Genomic DNA, 14467 nt, shown 5'->3' with positions numbered 1-14467 from the left:
CATCAGCATCAACAAGGACAAACATTTCCCCTCTGGGCCAGAGCTAGGGTGGGGCTTGGATGACTTCCTCAGTCCAGAGCTGTGTGCCAGGGAGGGGAGGCCCAGTGGCTCAGATGGTGGGAGCCTGGGCTGAGGAAGCAGTGACTTGGAGGTGACCTGACTCAGGCCTCTTGACCTTTGCTGACCCGAGTGCCCTAGGGCTTGTCCCCAGCTGGCCACACCTCTTCTGTGTCCCAGTGCCCATTCCCGCCCCCACCCCTCCCCCCCACTCTGCCCCATGCACACAGGGCGGTTGCATTTCAGGGATGCCAGAGGATGTGACGCCTCTGTCAGAGCTGATGCCTCCTCACCTGACCCCCTTCTGGGAGCGACGGGACTGCCCCCTCCCAGAGAACCCAGGTTTGGGCCCTGAAAGCCATCCCATGAGGGCAAGGAGTTTCCCAGTTGAGGGGGATTTCCCAGGCCTGGGTAACCTGATCTGACTCTCTGCATATCGGGGAGGAGAGGCAGGGAGTTTGTACTCTCTGAACCCAGGGCAGGCAGGCGCCAGGGTGCTAGGACCCTCTGACTCCACTTAGGGCCCCTCTGAGGGCTGAGGTTTTGCCTAGGCCTTCGGGAGATGGGCAGGCCCTCCTCTTAGGCTGGGCTCCAGTTTCCATGGAAACCCATAGGCTTCCCACCCCAGCTGCTGCCTGGCCAGGCTCCCAGCCGAGGCCTCAACCGCTGCCAGCCTCTTCTCACCGACCACTGGCTGTTCCTGCCTCAGCCTTTCCTGGGCCCCTCCCTGTATCTGTCCCATCCCCAAGCCTGTGGCCTCCTCTATCGGCCTCTGATGTCTTCTTCAGGAACCTGGGCCTCTCCAGGCCCTGTCCCTGAATTTTAACTTCTCAGCAAACTGGGCTTCCAAGCTCCTGACCCTCCTTCTCAGGCCTTTCCAGTCTCCTCACCAGCTCTAGAGCCTGGCCAAGGCTCCTGCTTCTTCCCACCTCCTGCCTCTCACAGACCAACAGACAACAGGCCTCCTGGGCCACTCCCTCCACTTACTTCCCCCACCCCACCCCACCCATGGAGACCCCAGGATTGGTTGTGCACGGGGAGGCTGAGCCCTTTTCCACAGCACTCCGAAGCCTCATCAACAACCCTCGATACAGGTGAGGGGGTGGGCCCTGTCTGCGGGTTTTCCCTAGCTGTCTCTGCTGGGCCCCACGACTGTGACAAAGCCCTGGGTGCAGAAGAGGTGGGGAATTGGGACTTGACCCTGCTTCTTGGTGCACTCAATCTATGGGGAAGTCAAGTGCTGAGGGCGGCTCCTGGTCACTCAGTGTTCATGACATCCTGAGAGCCAGAGGTGGAGGGCAGTGGGACCTGGAGCCCAGAGCTGCCGTGCAAACCTCAGCAAAGCCCTTCCTTTTCTGGGTCTTATGTTCTCAGCAGAAGAAAAAAAGAGTCCTCTGTTCCCTGACTCCTGAGAAATGGAATGTGACTTGATTCTCTATACTCAGCTTGGTATTGGGGCTTCCCTGCCTGGGGAGGCAGAAGAGCAGATGACCCTACTGTGGGGATTCACAAGAGGAACAAAAGTCAAGGGACTGTGCCAGAGTCCCAGACAGGAAGTAATTCAAGGATAGTTGTGTGCCCTGTGTATGCTGAGGAGGCCTCACAGCTTGCCCAGGATGCTAGTGGTGTTGAAACTAGGGGGCAGGCTGGTCAGGGGAACTAAAAGGCAGCTGTCTGTCCCCACTGCCTCAGAGCTGGGCTCTTCCCCAAGGGCTGAGGCCTCCCATAGCCCCGCTTCTTCGGGGATGGCAATCTGGCCTGAGTAGTAGGAACCCCAGTCCTTGGACCCGGAGCTAGGAGGCTCCAGGAAGCCTAAACTTCATCTCCTGCTGCTACCCCCTACCCTGCTTGGAGACCCAGAGGCTGGGACCGGAAGTGATCATGAAGATGGAAAATGTGGTCTGGCCTCATAATGGTGCATCACTGTGGTGTCTGCTGGCAGCCAATGCACACTCTGCACTCCCACCTCCCGCCCCCATGCCCTTCTTCCTGGAGGAAGGCTGAAAAAGCTGAGTTTGCAGCTAGTGGAGGAGGAGCCAAAAGGCGCCTCCCTTCCCCCAAGACTCAGGCTGGGGAAGAGAGGGCCAAGTGGGATCAATCTGATTTTCCTGCTTGCAGCAGCTCTGGTGACCCCTCAGTGATTAAGCACAGCCACCCCCTCCAAGACCTGAGGGTTTGGGATTACCATCCCATTTTATGGGTGAGAAACCTAAGATTCAAAGATAGGAAGTCACTTGCCTGAAGTACCATAGTGTGGAGCTGGGATAAAAACCCAAGTCTGTGTGTTCCAGACCTTCTGCTGGACGACTAAACCCAGTCTCTTCTATTAAAGATAAAGAAACTGAGGCCCAAAGTGGGCAAAGACAAAGCCCAAGTCACATCCTAGACTCTGCTCTCTTCTCCTCTGGCTCTCTGCCCCTCTCTCCCACAGTGATGTTCGCTTTGTGGTTGGTCAAGAACAGCGGGAGGTATTTGCCCATCGGTGCCTGTTGGCCTGTAGATGCAACTTCTTCCAGCGACTTCTGGGCTTGGAGCCGGGCTCCGGGGTGCCTAGCCCCGTGGTGCTGAGCACTGTGCCAGCCGAGGCCTTCCTGGCAGTGCTGGAGTTCCTGTACACCAACAGCGTCAAGCTGCACTACCAGTCTGTGAGCCCAATCAGCAGGGGTCTGGGTGGGAAAGGCTGGGGGTGCAAGAGGCAGGAGAATTTGTCCATCAAGTGTGCACTGAGGGGCAGGCGAAACTCCCTTTTGCTCTCCAACCACCCACTCTGCAGGTGCTGGAAGTGCTGACGGCGGCTGTGGAGTATGGGCTGGAGGAACTGCGAGAGGTGGGTTTTTGTGCCAGGTTCCTCTCGTTTCCCTTGCCTCTCATGGGTTCACCTCCCACTCTGCCTCACACACACCCTGGCCTGGAGAGGAACATGTGCCAGTGCAGAGAGAAGTATGAGTTTCTCTCTTTGTAACTAGGGCATGTGTGTGCCCTGTGTATGCTGAGCAGGTATATAGGGTATTTATGTGTGGTGCTGCAGATACAAGGATAAGTCAGCCTTGGTCCCTGTTCTCTAGAGAGGGGATAGACACATGGAAATACAACCCAGTGACAGGAGACATGTGATAGATGAGGGTAAACAGTGCTGAAACTGCATGGAGGGTCTCACCAGTCCTGCCACCAGAGAGGAGGGCGAAACATTTGTGTTGAATCTGGTAGAATGAGTAGGAGTTTGCTCTAAGAGGGAGTGGGAAGATAGCATTCTAGTCACAGAGGCACAAAAGGAGCTAGTGAGATGTTTAGTGTAACTGGAATAGGAGTATGAGAGGAGGAGAGGGACAAATGAGACTGGAGAGGGTAGCAGGGACCAGTTCATGCAGGATCTTCTAAACCCCTAAGAGTTTGGACTTTTTTGCCCAGAGAACAGTGAGATTTATTTAAGGATTCAAGAGAGGGAGTGAAGATTTGGAAATGAAGGGGAGAACGAACCGGGAGAGATGGGAAGGGCTCACCACGCCAGTCAGGAGTTTATGCAGCAGTCAAGTCAGGGAATGATGTGGCTGGAGTGGGGGTAGCAGTGGAAACCCAAGGGAGAGGTGGATGGCTTGGAGGAAAGAGATAGAACTGGCATGACCTAGTGCTTTCCTGGATGTGAGGGTGAGAGGGAGATGTCATGAATGAAACTCAAGTTGTTGGCTAAGACAGAAATGTCCTTGAGTCAGAAGGTAGCAGATGGAAGAAAATAAGCGTCCTGAGAGAAGGGGAAAGCGGAATTTTTACACAGCTCCTATCTGATCTGATTAGTGGAGAATGTGCTCCTAGAAGGAGTCCTGCTGGTTTTGATCTCATTAGTCCTCAGTCCCTCCAGGCTTTGCCAAGTCTCAGGCCCTGCCAATTCCCTGCCTCCCCTGGCCTGGGAGGTCAGGATGGGCCTGGGGCTGCTGGGATTCTGGGTGACACTGCTCCAAGCCTGCTCACTGCTTCTGGGGTGCGGCTGGGGTCTTGAGCAGGGACGCCTCACACAACACACATCCACTTCTATTCCCAGCTGTGCCTAGAGTTTGTGGTGAAGGTGCTGGACGCGGAACTGGTTTGCGAGGCTCTGCAGGTGGGTGTTGTTGGATAGGCCAGGGAGGAGAAACCCAGGTCTCTTCCTGCTGAGTTCCCCAAGCTCAGGAGTCTGGCTTTCAGCATGTGAACTAGGCTCCTAAGGTGCCAGGAGCCTGTACCTCCTGTCTGGCCTAACACGACCTTGACACACAGGGGTCAGGAGTGCTCCAAGGATATTTATGGGATGAACTGTGCCCAGACCTGTGGGACCCTGGGTACATCAACAGGATCAGGTGCAGGAGCAGTTTAAGGGAATGGAAGTCTTTGCTGGCCTTTTCTCTGTCAGGGCTGGGAAGTGGTTCTCAGCTGGACTTGTGAGGGGGAGGTGAAGAACAGTGTGGGGTTTGGAAACCAAGCATAGGCCCCAGGGTGGGGTTTGAAGGACAATGCATGGCTTCTTGAAGAAGTGAAGGGCAGGTTGTTGGGTAAGTGCATCTGCATGAGCAAACTGACGCCTTCACTAAGTCTGGGAGGCCATGGCCCTGTCAGCCTCCCTGTCCCCCATCTGGGTTAGGCTCAGGCTTGCCGCGGTAGTTCCCAGTGTGTAGGGCTAAGCTAAATAGCCTCTCCAGTCTCCAACTTGACCTCCCTTGTTCTGCTCCCAGGTGGCCGTAACCTTTGGCCTGGGGCCGCTGCAGGAACGCTGCATGACCTTCATAGAGACCCACAGCCAGGTACTGCTCCCCTCTTCATACTTCCAGCATCATACACCCCATTCTCCTCCCTGACCCATATGCCGGCCTGCAGGAGGTGCTTCGGACCCGCGGCTTCCTAGAGCTGTCAGCGGCCGCTCTGCTGCCCCTGCTGCGCAGCGACAAGCTATGCGTGGACGAGGCTGAGCTAATCCGGGCGGCCCGGAGCTGGGCGCGCGTGGGCGCTGTGAGTGGGGGCTGGGGGAACGCAGGAGGGCCCTGAAGGAGGCGCAGGCGGCAGAAATCCAGCGAGGGGGCGGCGGGGCAGATGACCCCGCCCGGACTCAGGGTTGTCGTTCACAGGCGGTGTTGGAGCGGCCGGTGGCTGAGGTAGCGGCCCCGGTGGTGCGAGAGCTGAGACTGGCTTTGCTGGCCCCGGCGGAGCTGAGCGCCCTGGAAGAGCAGAACCGGCGGGAGCCGCTCATCCCGGTGCGGAGCGAGGAACCAGGCTCAGATCCACTCAGCAGCGTTGGGGAAGGGCGTGGGGGGCACGGCACGGCCCACGGTCTGCGGGGAGAGGGGCCACTGCCCGGCTCCGCGGTGACTGGCTTCCCCTGCAGGTGGAGCAGATCGTGGAGGCCTGGAAGTGTCACGCTCTTCGGAGAGGGGACGCGGCCCGGGGCGCCCTGTGCCGCCGCCGGAGGGGCACCGTGCCCCGCGAGCATCACCGCTTTCTGGACCTGCCCTTCAAGGGATCCAGCGCCACAACTTGAGAGGAATCCTGGACCTACTTGGCCGGGCCTGTCTAAAACTACAGCTCCCGACATGCTCGGCGCTTGGAGCCGGCTTCCGCTCCCAGCATGCCTGGCGAGCGAGGCGCCTAAAGGAACGCGCTCGGTCATGCGCAGCGCCCTGTACGTGGGCGTCAGGGTGTGTTGCGGGGCGTGAAGAGGAGGTCATGCGTTGAGGTTATCTTCTCGGGGAAAGCAAGTCGCGGAAAACAAGTTTCTTTTGCGTCACTCAATACCTCGCTGCACAGCCTGTCCTTAGGCATCGTCATCTGCCCCATCTATGGTGATGACACCCAGGTATCTTCAGCTCAGCCCCCTAATTCCAGACCTGCCTCCTGGAAGAGCTCTCCCTGAATGCCCTGCGGGCACCTCAGGCTTAGTCCGAAATCGAGCTCCCCATCTTTCTCCAGTTCTGTTCCCATCGTATTTATCATCTCAGTGAGAGCTCAGGACAGAAACTTGGATCTCATCCTTGCTTTGTACTGCCTCACACCTGTCTTCTGTCACTTCTACCTTCTAAGAGACCTTTCCAGTTGGTTCAGTTCTATCCGCCCTGGGTTTAGTCAACTTGTCTGTTGCAGGGACTGCTAAAATAGGCTCTAATTAGTCTTCCTGCTTTCACTCCATCCCTCCCCCAATCCATTTCCCACTCTGAAGCCAGGCCTTTCTAGTCCTCTTCCCTTTAGTATTAAGCTCCTCAGTATCCCCGTTGCTTGCGGTATATGCGATCTATTTCACTTTCAGGGCACTCAAAACTACTAGTGGTTACCAAACACTAGCATCTCTTCTCTCAACCACTACCTTTGCATAAACTCTGTCTTCCTGGAGCCCCTAGTCTTCTAGCTCCGGATTTATTCTTAGGGGTATTGAAGACTCTTGTGCTACCTCTTTGATTCATTAGACATCTTGTCTTGTGAGGATCCGAATCTTCCTGGAAAAAGATCCCTGGAGTGATGCCCTGTCTCATATTCAGCGCTTTGTAAATGTTAAATGAATGACTTTGCTTTCATATGTAAATGCCACTTTATTCCATAAAGCTCCCTCGGTGGTGCAAACTGTTTCCACTAGACTACTAACCTAAAGGTTGGAGGTTTGAACCCACCCAGCAGCACCGTGGAAGAAAGGGCTGGTGACCTGCTTCTGCAAAGATTTCAGCCAAGAAACCCCTATGGAGCAGTTCTACTCTAACACATGGGGTCGCCAAATGTCAGGCTTGACTGGACAGCAACGGTGTTTTTTTTTTTGGTTTTATTCCATAAAGAGTTTAAAGAAGGTGAAAAACAAGATACTATCAATCTAAAAGGAGGGACAGTCGATTATTTGGAAGAAAATAAAGTTAGATTTTTATCTCAAGGACTTTATACAAAAATATATTCCACATGGATCAAAGAGGGTTATTTGGCATTATCTCTCAAGACTGAAAATGTGGTTACCCAGCAGTACCCATTTCATAGCAGCATTGTTTGGATAATGAAAATTGAAAAGAACCTATATGTCCATCAGTACAGGACTGATTAAATCAAATATGGTATATTCCTACAATGATATAAAGAGATATCCGTGATCTTTGGTAATAAAAGCGTAGAGGATGATTCTTTTTGTTAAAAGAAAAGGTAACGTAGTGATTAAGAGTATGTCTTTGGGATCCAGGCCGCTGGGTTTGAATTCCAGATCCACCACTTCCTGGCTTTGTGACTTGATTGAGGTTACTTAGCCTTTCTATGTCTCAGTTTCTTTATTGATAAAAAATGGAGAGAATAATAGAACCACCTAGTAGGGTTCTTAAAAAACAAACCTGTTGCCGTGAAGTTGATTCTGACTCATAATGACCCTATAGGACAGAGTAGAACTGCCCCATAGGGTTTCCAAAGAGCAGCTGGTGGATTCAAACTGCCAACCTTTTAGTTAGTAGACGAGTTCTTAACTACTGCACCACCAGGGATCCAGTAGTTTTCTTAGGAAGACGAAATTTTTTTAAAGTGCTTAGAACTGTAGTGGTACAGATTAAATGTATATGTGTTTGGAAAATAAATTCAATATATTAATTTGCTTCACAAATATTCATTGAGTCTTAATGTGCTCGGCATTGATTTAGGGTCATGAAATAAATATATCAGAGAACAAATTAGGTAAAGTCTCAGCCTCATGGAGCTTATATTCTAGTGGGAAAACCTACAGTAAACAAGAAATGCCCTCACATGTCTGTCAGTTTGTCGTACTGTGGGGGCCTGCGTGTTGCTGTGATGCTGGAAGCTATGCCACCAGTATTCAAATACCGGCAGGGTCGCCCATGGTGGACAGGTTTCAGCTGAGCTTCCAGACTAAGACAGACTAGGAGAAGGAACTTGCAGTCTACTTCTGAAAAGAATTAGCCAATGAAAACCTTATGAATAGCAGTGGAACACTGTCTGATACAGTGCTGGAAGATGAGCCCCTCAAGTTGGAAGGCAGTAAAAAGATAACTGGAAAGAGCTGCCTCCTCAATGTAGAGTCAACCTTAATGATGTGGATGCAGTCAAACTTTTGGGACCTTCGTTTGCTGTTGTGGCATGACTGAAAATGAGAAGAAACAGCTGCAAACATCCATTAATAATCAGAATGTGGAATGTACAAAGTGTGAATCTCGGAAAATTGGAAATCGTCAAAAATGAAATGGAACACACAAACATCGATATCCTAGGCATTAGTGAGCTGAAATGGACTGGTACTGGCCATTATGAATTGGACAATGATAATATGTGGCCTACTATGCTGGGAATGACAACTTCAAGAGGAATGGTGTTGCGTTCATCATCAAAAAGAACATTTGAAGATCTATCCTGAAGTACAACGCTGTCAGTGATAGGATAATTTTCAGAAGCCAACAAGGAAGACCAGTTAATACAACTATTATTCAAATTTACGCATCAACCATTAAGGCCAAAGATGAAGAAATTGAAGATTTTTACCAACTTCTGCAGTCTGAAATTGATCGAACATGCAATCAGGATGCATTGATAGTTACTGGTGATTGGAATGTGAAAGTTGGAAACAAAGAAGAAGGATCAGTAGTTGGAAAATATGGCCTTAGTGATAGGAATGATGCCAGATTGCATGATAGAATTTTGCAAGACCAATGACTTCTTCATTGTAAATACGTTTTCTCAACAACATTAACAGTGACTATACACGTGGACGTCACCAGATGGAATACACAGGAATCAGATCGACTACATGTGTGGAAAGAGATGATGGAAAAGCTCAAAATCATCAGAACAAGACCAGGAGCTGACTGTGGAACAGATCATCAGTTGTTCCTATGCAAGTTCAAGTTGAAGCTGAGGAAAATTAGAACAAATCCACCAGAGCCAAAGTACGACCTTGAGTATATCCCACCTGCATTTAGAGACCATCACAAGAGTAGATTTCATGCGCTGAACACTAATGACTGAAGACAAGACAAGTTGTGGGATGACATCAAGGATATCATACATGAAGAAAAGCAAGAGGTCATTAAACAGGAAAGAAAGAAAAGACCAAAATGGATGTCAGAAGAGACTCTGGAACTTGCTCTTGAATGTAGAGTAGCTAAAGTGAGTGGAAGAAATGATGAAGTAAAAGAGCTGAACAGAAGATTTCAAAGGGTGGCTCAGGAAGACAAAGTAAAGTATTATAATGACATGTGCAAAGAGCTGGAGATAGAAAACCAAAAGGGAAGAACACGCAGGGCATTTCTCAAACTGAAAGAACTGAAGAAAAAATTAAAGTCTCAAGTTGCAATATTGAAGGATTCAATGGGCAAGATATTAAATAAGGCAGGAAGCATCAAAAGAAGATGGAAGGAATACACAGAGCCACTATACCAAAAAGAATTAGTTGACTTCCAACCATTTCAGGAGGTACCGTATCATCAGGAACTGATGGTACTGAAGGAAGAGGACCAAGCTGCATTGAAAGCATTGGCAAAAAACAACACTCCAGGACTGACTACCAATTGAGATGTTTCAACAAACGGATGCAGCACTGGAAGTGCTCACTCGTCTATGTGAAGAAATTTGGAAGACAGCTACCTGGCCAACCGACTGGAAGAGATCCACATTTATGCCTATTCCAAAGAAAGGTGATCCAACAGAATGCCAAAATTATCAAACAAGATCATTAATGTCACACACAAGTAAAATTTTCCTGAAGATCATCAAAAGCAGCTGCAGCAGTACATCAACAGGGAACTGCCAGAATTCCAAGCCGTATTCAGAAGAGGATGTGGAACCAGGGATATCATTGTTGATGTCAGATGGATCCTGGCTGAAAGCAGAGAATACAGTGGGATGTTTACCTGTGTTGTAGGGTAAAAACATCACAAAGTTTAGTAAAGCAAAAAGAAAGTTTTATTTGGCATATATTCAAAGAGGCAAAAGTGGGAAACGGACAAGCATGCTGCTATAGTCATGTCTGCCTGTGTCCGAAGAATGTTACAGAATCATCAGTATATATTAACGTTACAAAATTGGCAAAACCATTGAAAGCTTCACCTTTTCACAGATTGGCTAGAAACTGCTAAATCTCTGTGATTCTACATTTTGAATTGTCTGTCTTAGTAATCACTGGTACAGGTTTCAATAATGACAAGTCAGGTGGGTCTTCATTGGTCCAACAAATCTTCTATACACTAAATGCTAATAGACAAAGGTAAGAGTGGAAAGTATGTGGGTCATTTGTGCTGTGTTTTATGATTTGTTTATGTGAAAGTGTCCCTAAAAGATGTTTTCCAAGATTGTCCTAGCTATTGTCTTTATACCTCAAGGCCCAGTTGATGTGTCCTTGTGAGTCCTCGTGAGTCCAGCTCCAGCTGGGTTACATTCCAGGACAGGGAATAATGGCTCCAATATTATTTCCTAAATCACCTGTCCTTTTATTGGCTATGCAAAGGCACTCGACTGTGTAGATCATAACAAATTACGGTTAACGTTGCAAAGAATGGGAATTCCAGAACACTTAATTGTGCTCATGAGGAGGAACCTGTACATAGATCAAGAGGCAGTCGTTTGAACAGAATGTGGGAATACTGTGTGGTTTAAAGTCAGGAAGGGCGTGCGTCAGGGTTGTATCCTTTCACCACATTATTCAATCTGTATGTTAAGCAAATAATCCAAGAAGTTGGACTATACGAAGAAGAAAGGGGCACCAGGATTAGAGGAAGACTCATTAACAACCTACGTTATACAGATGACACAACCTTGCTTGCTGAAGTGAAGAGGACTTGAAGCACTTATTGATGAAGATTAAAGACTACAGCTTTCAGTATGGATTACACCTCAACATAAAGAAAACAAAAATTCTCACAACTGGACCAATAAGCAATATCATGATAAACGGAGAAAATATTGAAGTTGTCAAGGATTTCATTTTACTTGGATCTACAATCAACACCCATGGAAGCAGCAGTCAAGAAATCAATTGACGCATTGTGTTGGGCAAATCTGCTGCGAAAGACCTCTTTAAAGTGTTAAAAAGCAAAGATGTCACCTTGAAGACTAAGGTGTACCTGACCCAAGTCATGGTCTTTTCAATCGCCTCATATGTATGGGAAAGCTGGACAATGAATAAGGAAGACAGAAGAAGAATTGATGCCTTTGAATTATGGTGTTGGTGGAAAATACTGAATATACCATGGACTGCCAAAAGAACGAACAAATCTGTCTTGGAAGAAATACAGCCAGAATGCTTCTCAGAAGCAAGGATGGCAAGACTACGTCTCACATACTTTGGACATGTTATCAGGAGGGATCAGTCCCTGGAGAAGGACATCATGCTTGGTAAAGTAGATGGTCAGCAAAAGAGAGGAAGACCCTCAAAGCGATAGATTGACACAGTGGCTACAACAATGGGCTCAAGCCAAGCATAACAACTATTGTGAAGATGGCGAAGGACCGGGCAGTGTTTCGTTCTGTTGTACATAGGATCACTATGAGTTGGAACTGACACGACAGCACCTAACAACAACAACAAACAGCAAGAAATAAATTATGTAATTTCAGGCGTTCCATTCTGTTATACGTATGGTTGCCATGGGTTGGAGCTGACTTGACACCAACTAATAACAACAACATAATGTCAGGGAGGGAGTAGTTTGTGCTATGAAGAAAAATAAAGCAGGTTAAAATGATAGACGTAGATGTGGTGGGAGTGGGACTGTTTTCATACAGGGTGGTGAGTGAAGGCCTCTGACGAGGTAACATTTGACTAGAGATCTGAAGGAATAGGGGCGTGAGCCACGTATCCTGGGGAAAGGCATTGGAGGGTTTTGTGCAGGAGAGTGGTATGTGTGATCGGATTTACGTTTTTAAAGTTAATTTGGCTGCAGTGGAGAGGATTGGGGTGGAGGGGATGAGGGAGAAAGGGGCAAGACTAGTCCATGAAGAACAGTTAGGAGGTTATTGTGATAATGCAGGCAAGAGATTTTGGACCAGGGTGGTAGCAGTAGGGGCACTAAAATGTGGTTGGATGCAGAACGCCAGCTGGAATATTGGGTGATTTTCACCTCCTGCTCTTTCACAGTTCAACTGTCTTCTCCTCTTGCCTCCTTTAGAAGAGAAGGGGTGGACAAGTGAGGAAAAAGCTCTTATAGACACATGAGATAACAGGTGCAAACAGGTTAATATACCCAGTTCACCCAGACGTGCCTATCAATCTACTTTCAAAAAAACAGCCGTTAAAATATCATGGACCACAATTTTACTTTGACATAAACAAGATTACCACAAACCACAATAGGTTATAATAACAAGCACAAGAGGAAAACACTAATCTGTATCATACACACTTATGATGGTTGTTTTTGACAGTGTTTCCACAGAAAAAAAAGACCTAACCATAAGCAAACACACCAACCAACTCTAAGTTTTGCTTTCTGATATTTAGAAACAATCTCCCAAAAAGCCAAGTTTTAAAAAATTGATCAACAAGTCATAACCCACTGAAATTTTTAATAAAACTCCAAAAACTAATGGGATCTGAAAAAAATCAGAGTACGGTTGTTTATTTCTGCTTCAATCTCCTAGAGGGCTATAACTCTTAATGCACTTAGGGTTGTTCAATTGACTGCATTATACGCGCTAACTGCGTGTATTTCGTACATGCCATCTATCTTTATGCCTCACAATAGTGGAGAAATGCTCGTGGGGTTGGAACTCAAGCATCGTGGAGCTGTCTTTTCGTGGTGCACCCTGGGTATGCAAATCACAGGCGGCTCCGGGAGCGTCCGTGTTATCAGTGGAGGTGGGGCCGTCGGGCGGGACCGCCGGACCCCATGCGCCACCTCTCTCCCTTCCTCTTTTCTCGGCGATCCTTGCCCGGGAACCCGCGCCAGCTTTTGCCGGGAAAGGAGTGGGTGCTTCCCACCGGTGCCGGGAGCCGAGTGCAGAGTCCCTGAGGGGGGCTGGGATTGTTCGGTGTTAGTTCCATTTGTTAAGGTTCAGTCGCATCATTCCATACCGGCAGGGAGCACCCCCGTCCTAGGGAGACAAGAGGAAACAGTCCAGTCTAGTCACCCAGGGGCAGTGGGACCACTTAAGAGGCACGTCACCACCACCCCTCCTGGCATCCAATTTGTCTTGAAGGATGATTTGGAATTAGGTCAGGGGGAGGTGAGGAGGTGTTCTAGGCAGAGGAGAGGGCACATGCAAAATTATGGAGATAAAGATCAACAGGAATTCAGCTGGTCCAGAGAGTGGAGTGTGGGTGTGTTGAAATGAGAGTGTGTTTGGCCAGAAGGCTGTCTTCTGGAGAACTGAGGCTGGGGTGGTAGGCAGGGGACAGATTGGGTGAGGCCTGGAAAGGGCTTGGATTTTATCCTATCAGTGACCAGAAGCCATCCACGGGTGTTGAGGCCAAAGGGCTGAGCAGTGCAAAGTGCCACGCAAGGGTGGGCAGCCCTGCAGGCAGTACTGGGACCTTGCCCCCTGAGACTGGACGTGGTCAGTGCCCCAAGGATGGCCACTCCTGGGTCGTCCAGCTCCAACTGTCTGAACCTGGAATCCCTTAAGCTACTGCCACACCAGGCACACCCTTCCATGTTTCCAGATTCCCTAAGCACGCAAAAAGAGCAAAGGAAGGAGGAGAGCACCTATGAGGTGCCGTTTCTTTCCTTTTCTCTCTCTTCTTTCTAGGTTCTGATCACAACTAAGTAAAACTTACCCAGGTTAAGCACAGGAAGGGAGCAGGAGAGAGTAAAAACGATTTGCTAGAGTGGTGGGATTGGGAATGATTGCTTTCTTTTTAAGTTTTCAATATTGTTATGCCATTCTTTATTTTTTTAATTGTGGTAAAATATGTATATGACATAAAACTTGTCATTTTAACCATTTTTAAGTGTACAATTCAGTGACATTATTCTCACAATGTTGGGCAACCATCACCACGATCTGTTGCCAAAACTATCATCACCCCAAACAGAAACTATATCATTAAGCGATGGCTCCCCATTGTCCCCTCCCCAGCCCATGGAAACCACCAATCTACTTTCTGTCTCTATGCAGTTGCCTATTGTAGATATTCATATAAGTGGGATCATACACTATTTGTCCTTTTGTGTCTGGATTATTTCACTCAGGATATGTTTCAAGGCTCATCCGTTTCGTAGCATGCATCAAAATTTCATTCATTTTTATGATTGAATAATATTTAACTGTATGTATATACTACATTTTGTCATTCATTCACCTGTTGGTGGACATTTGAGTTGTTTCTACTTTCTGTCTGTTGTGAATGATGCCCAGGTAATTTCTTACACAAATTATTTAATTTAAAAATCCTGGGGGCGGGGGAGGGGAGGGAAAAAAAGGCACTCTACAGTATAGACTCTAATCTTTCCATTTCACAGATGAAGACACAGAGGCTCGGTGAGTTCAG

General features: G+C 48.4%; 1 protein-coding gene across 1 annotated transcript; it reads left to right on the top strand.

Annotated features, from left to right (window-relative positions):
• The first annotated feature begins 305 nt into the window (after positions 1-305).
• Positions 306-5560, top strand: BTBD19 (BTB domain containing 19). The gene is made up of 8 exons (XM_023727037.1): positions 306-399; positions 2404-2702; positions 2831-2884; positions 4094-4153; positions 4761-4829; positions 4903-5034; positions 5151-5276; positions 5408-5560. The coding sequence occupies exons 1-8, from the start codon at positions 306-308 to the stop codon at positions 5558-5560; spliced, it is 987 nt and encodes a 328-aa protein (XP_023582805.1).
• The last annotated feature ends 8907 nt before the right edge of the window (positions 5561-14467 follow it).

The sequence above is a fragment of the Trichechus manatus genome, unplaced genomic scaffold (genome assembly GCF_000243295.1).
Source record: "Trichechus manatus latirostris isolate Lorelei unplaced genomic scaffold, TriManLat1.0 scaffold00015, whole genome shotgun sequence".
Taxonomy (NCBI): Eukaryota; Metazoa; Chordata; class Mammalia; order Sirenia; family Trichechidae; genus Trichechus; species Trichechus manatus.
This window is presented reverse-complemented; position numbering and strand designations above follow the sequence as displayed.

Bases quoted from the DNA above. Each gene is read 5' to 3' on its own strand.
- BTBD19 (XM_023727037.1), top strand. From the start codon at position 306: ATGCCAGAGGATGTGACGCCTCTGTCAGAGCTGATGCCTCCTCACCTG. The intron at 4,154-4,760 runs GTGGGTGTTGTT...TTCTGCTCCCAG, and splicing joins TGGTTTGCGAGGCTCTGCAG to GTGGCCGTAACCTTTGGCCT. The intron at 5,035-5,150 runs GTGAGTGGGGGC...TGTCGTTCACAG, and splicing joins GCTGGGCGCGCGTGGGCGCT to GCGGTGTTGGAGCGGCCGGT.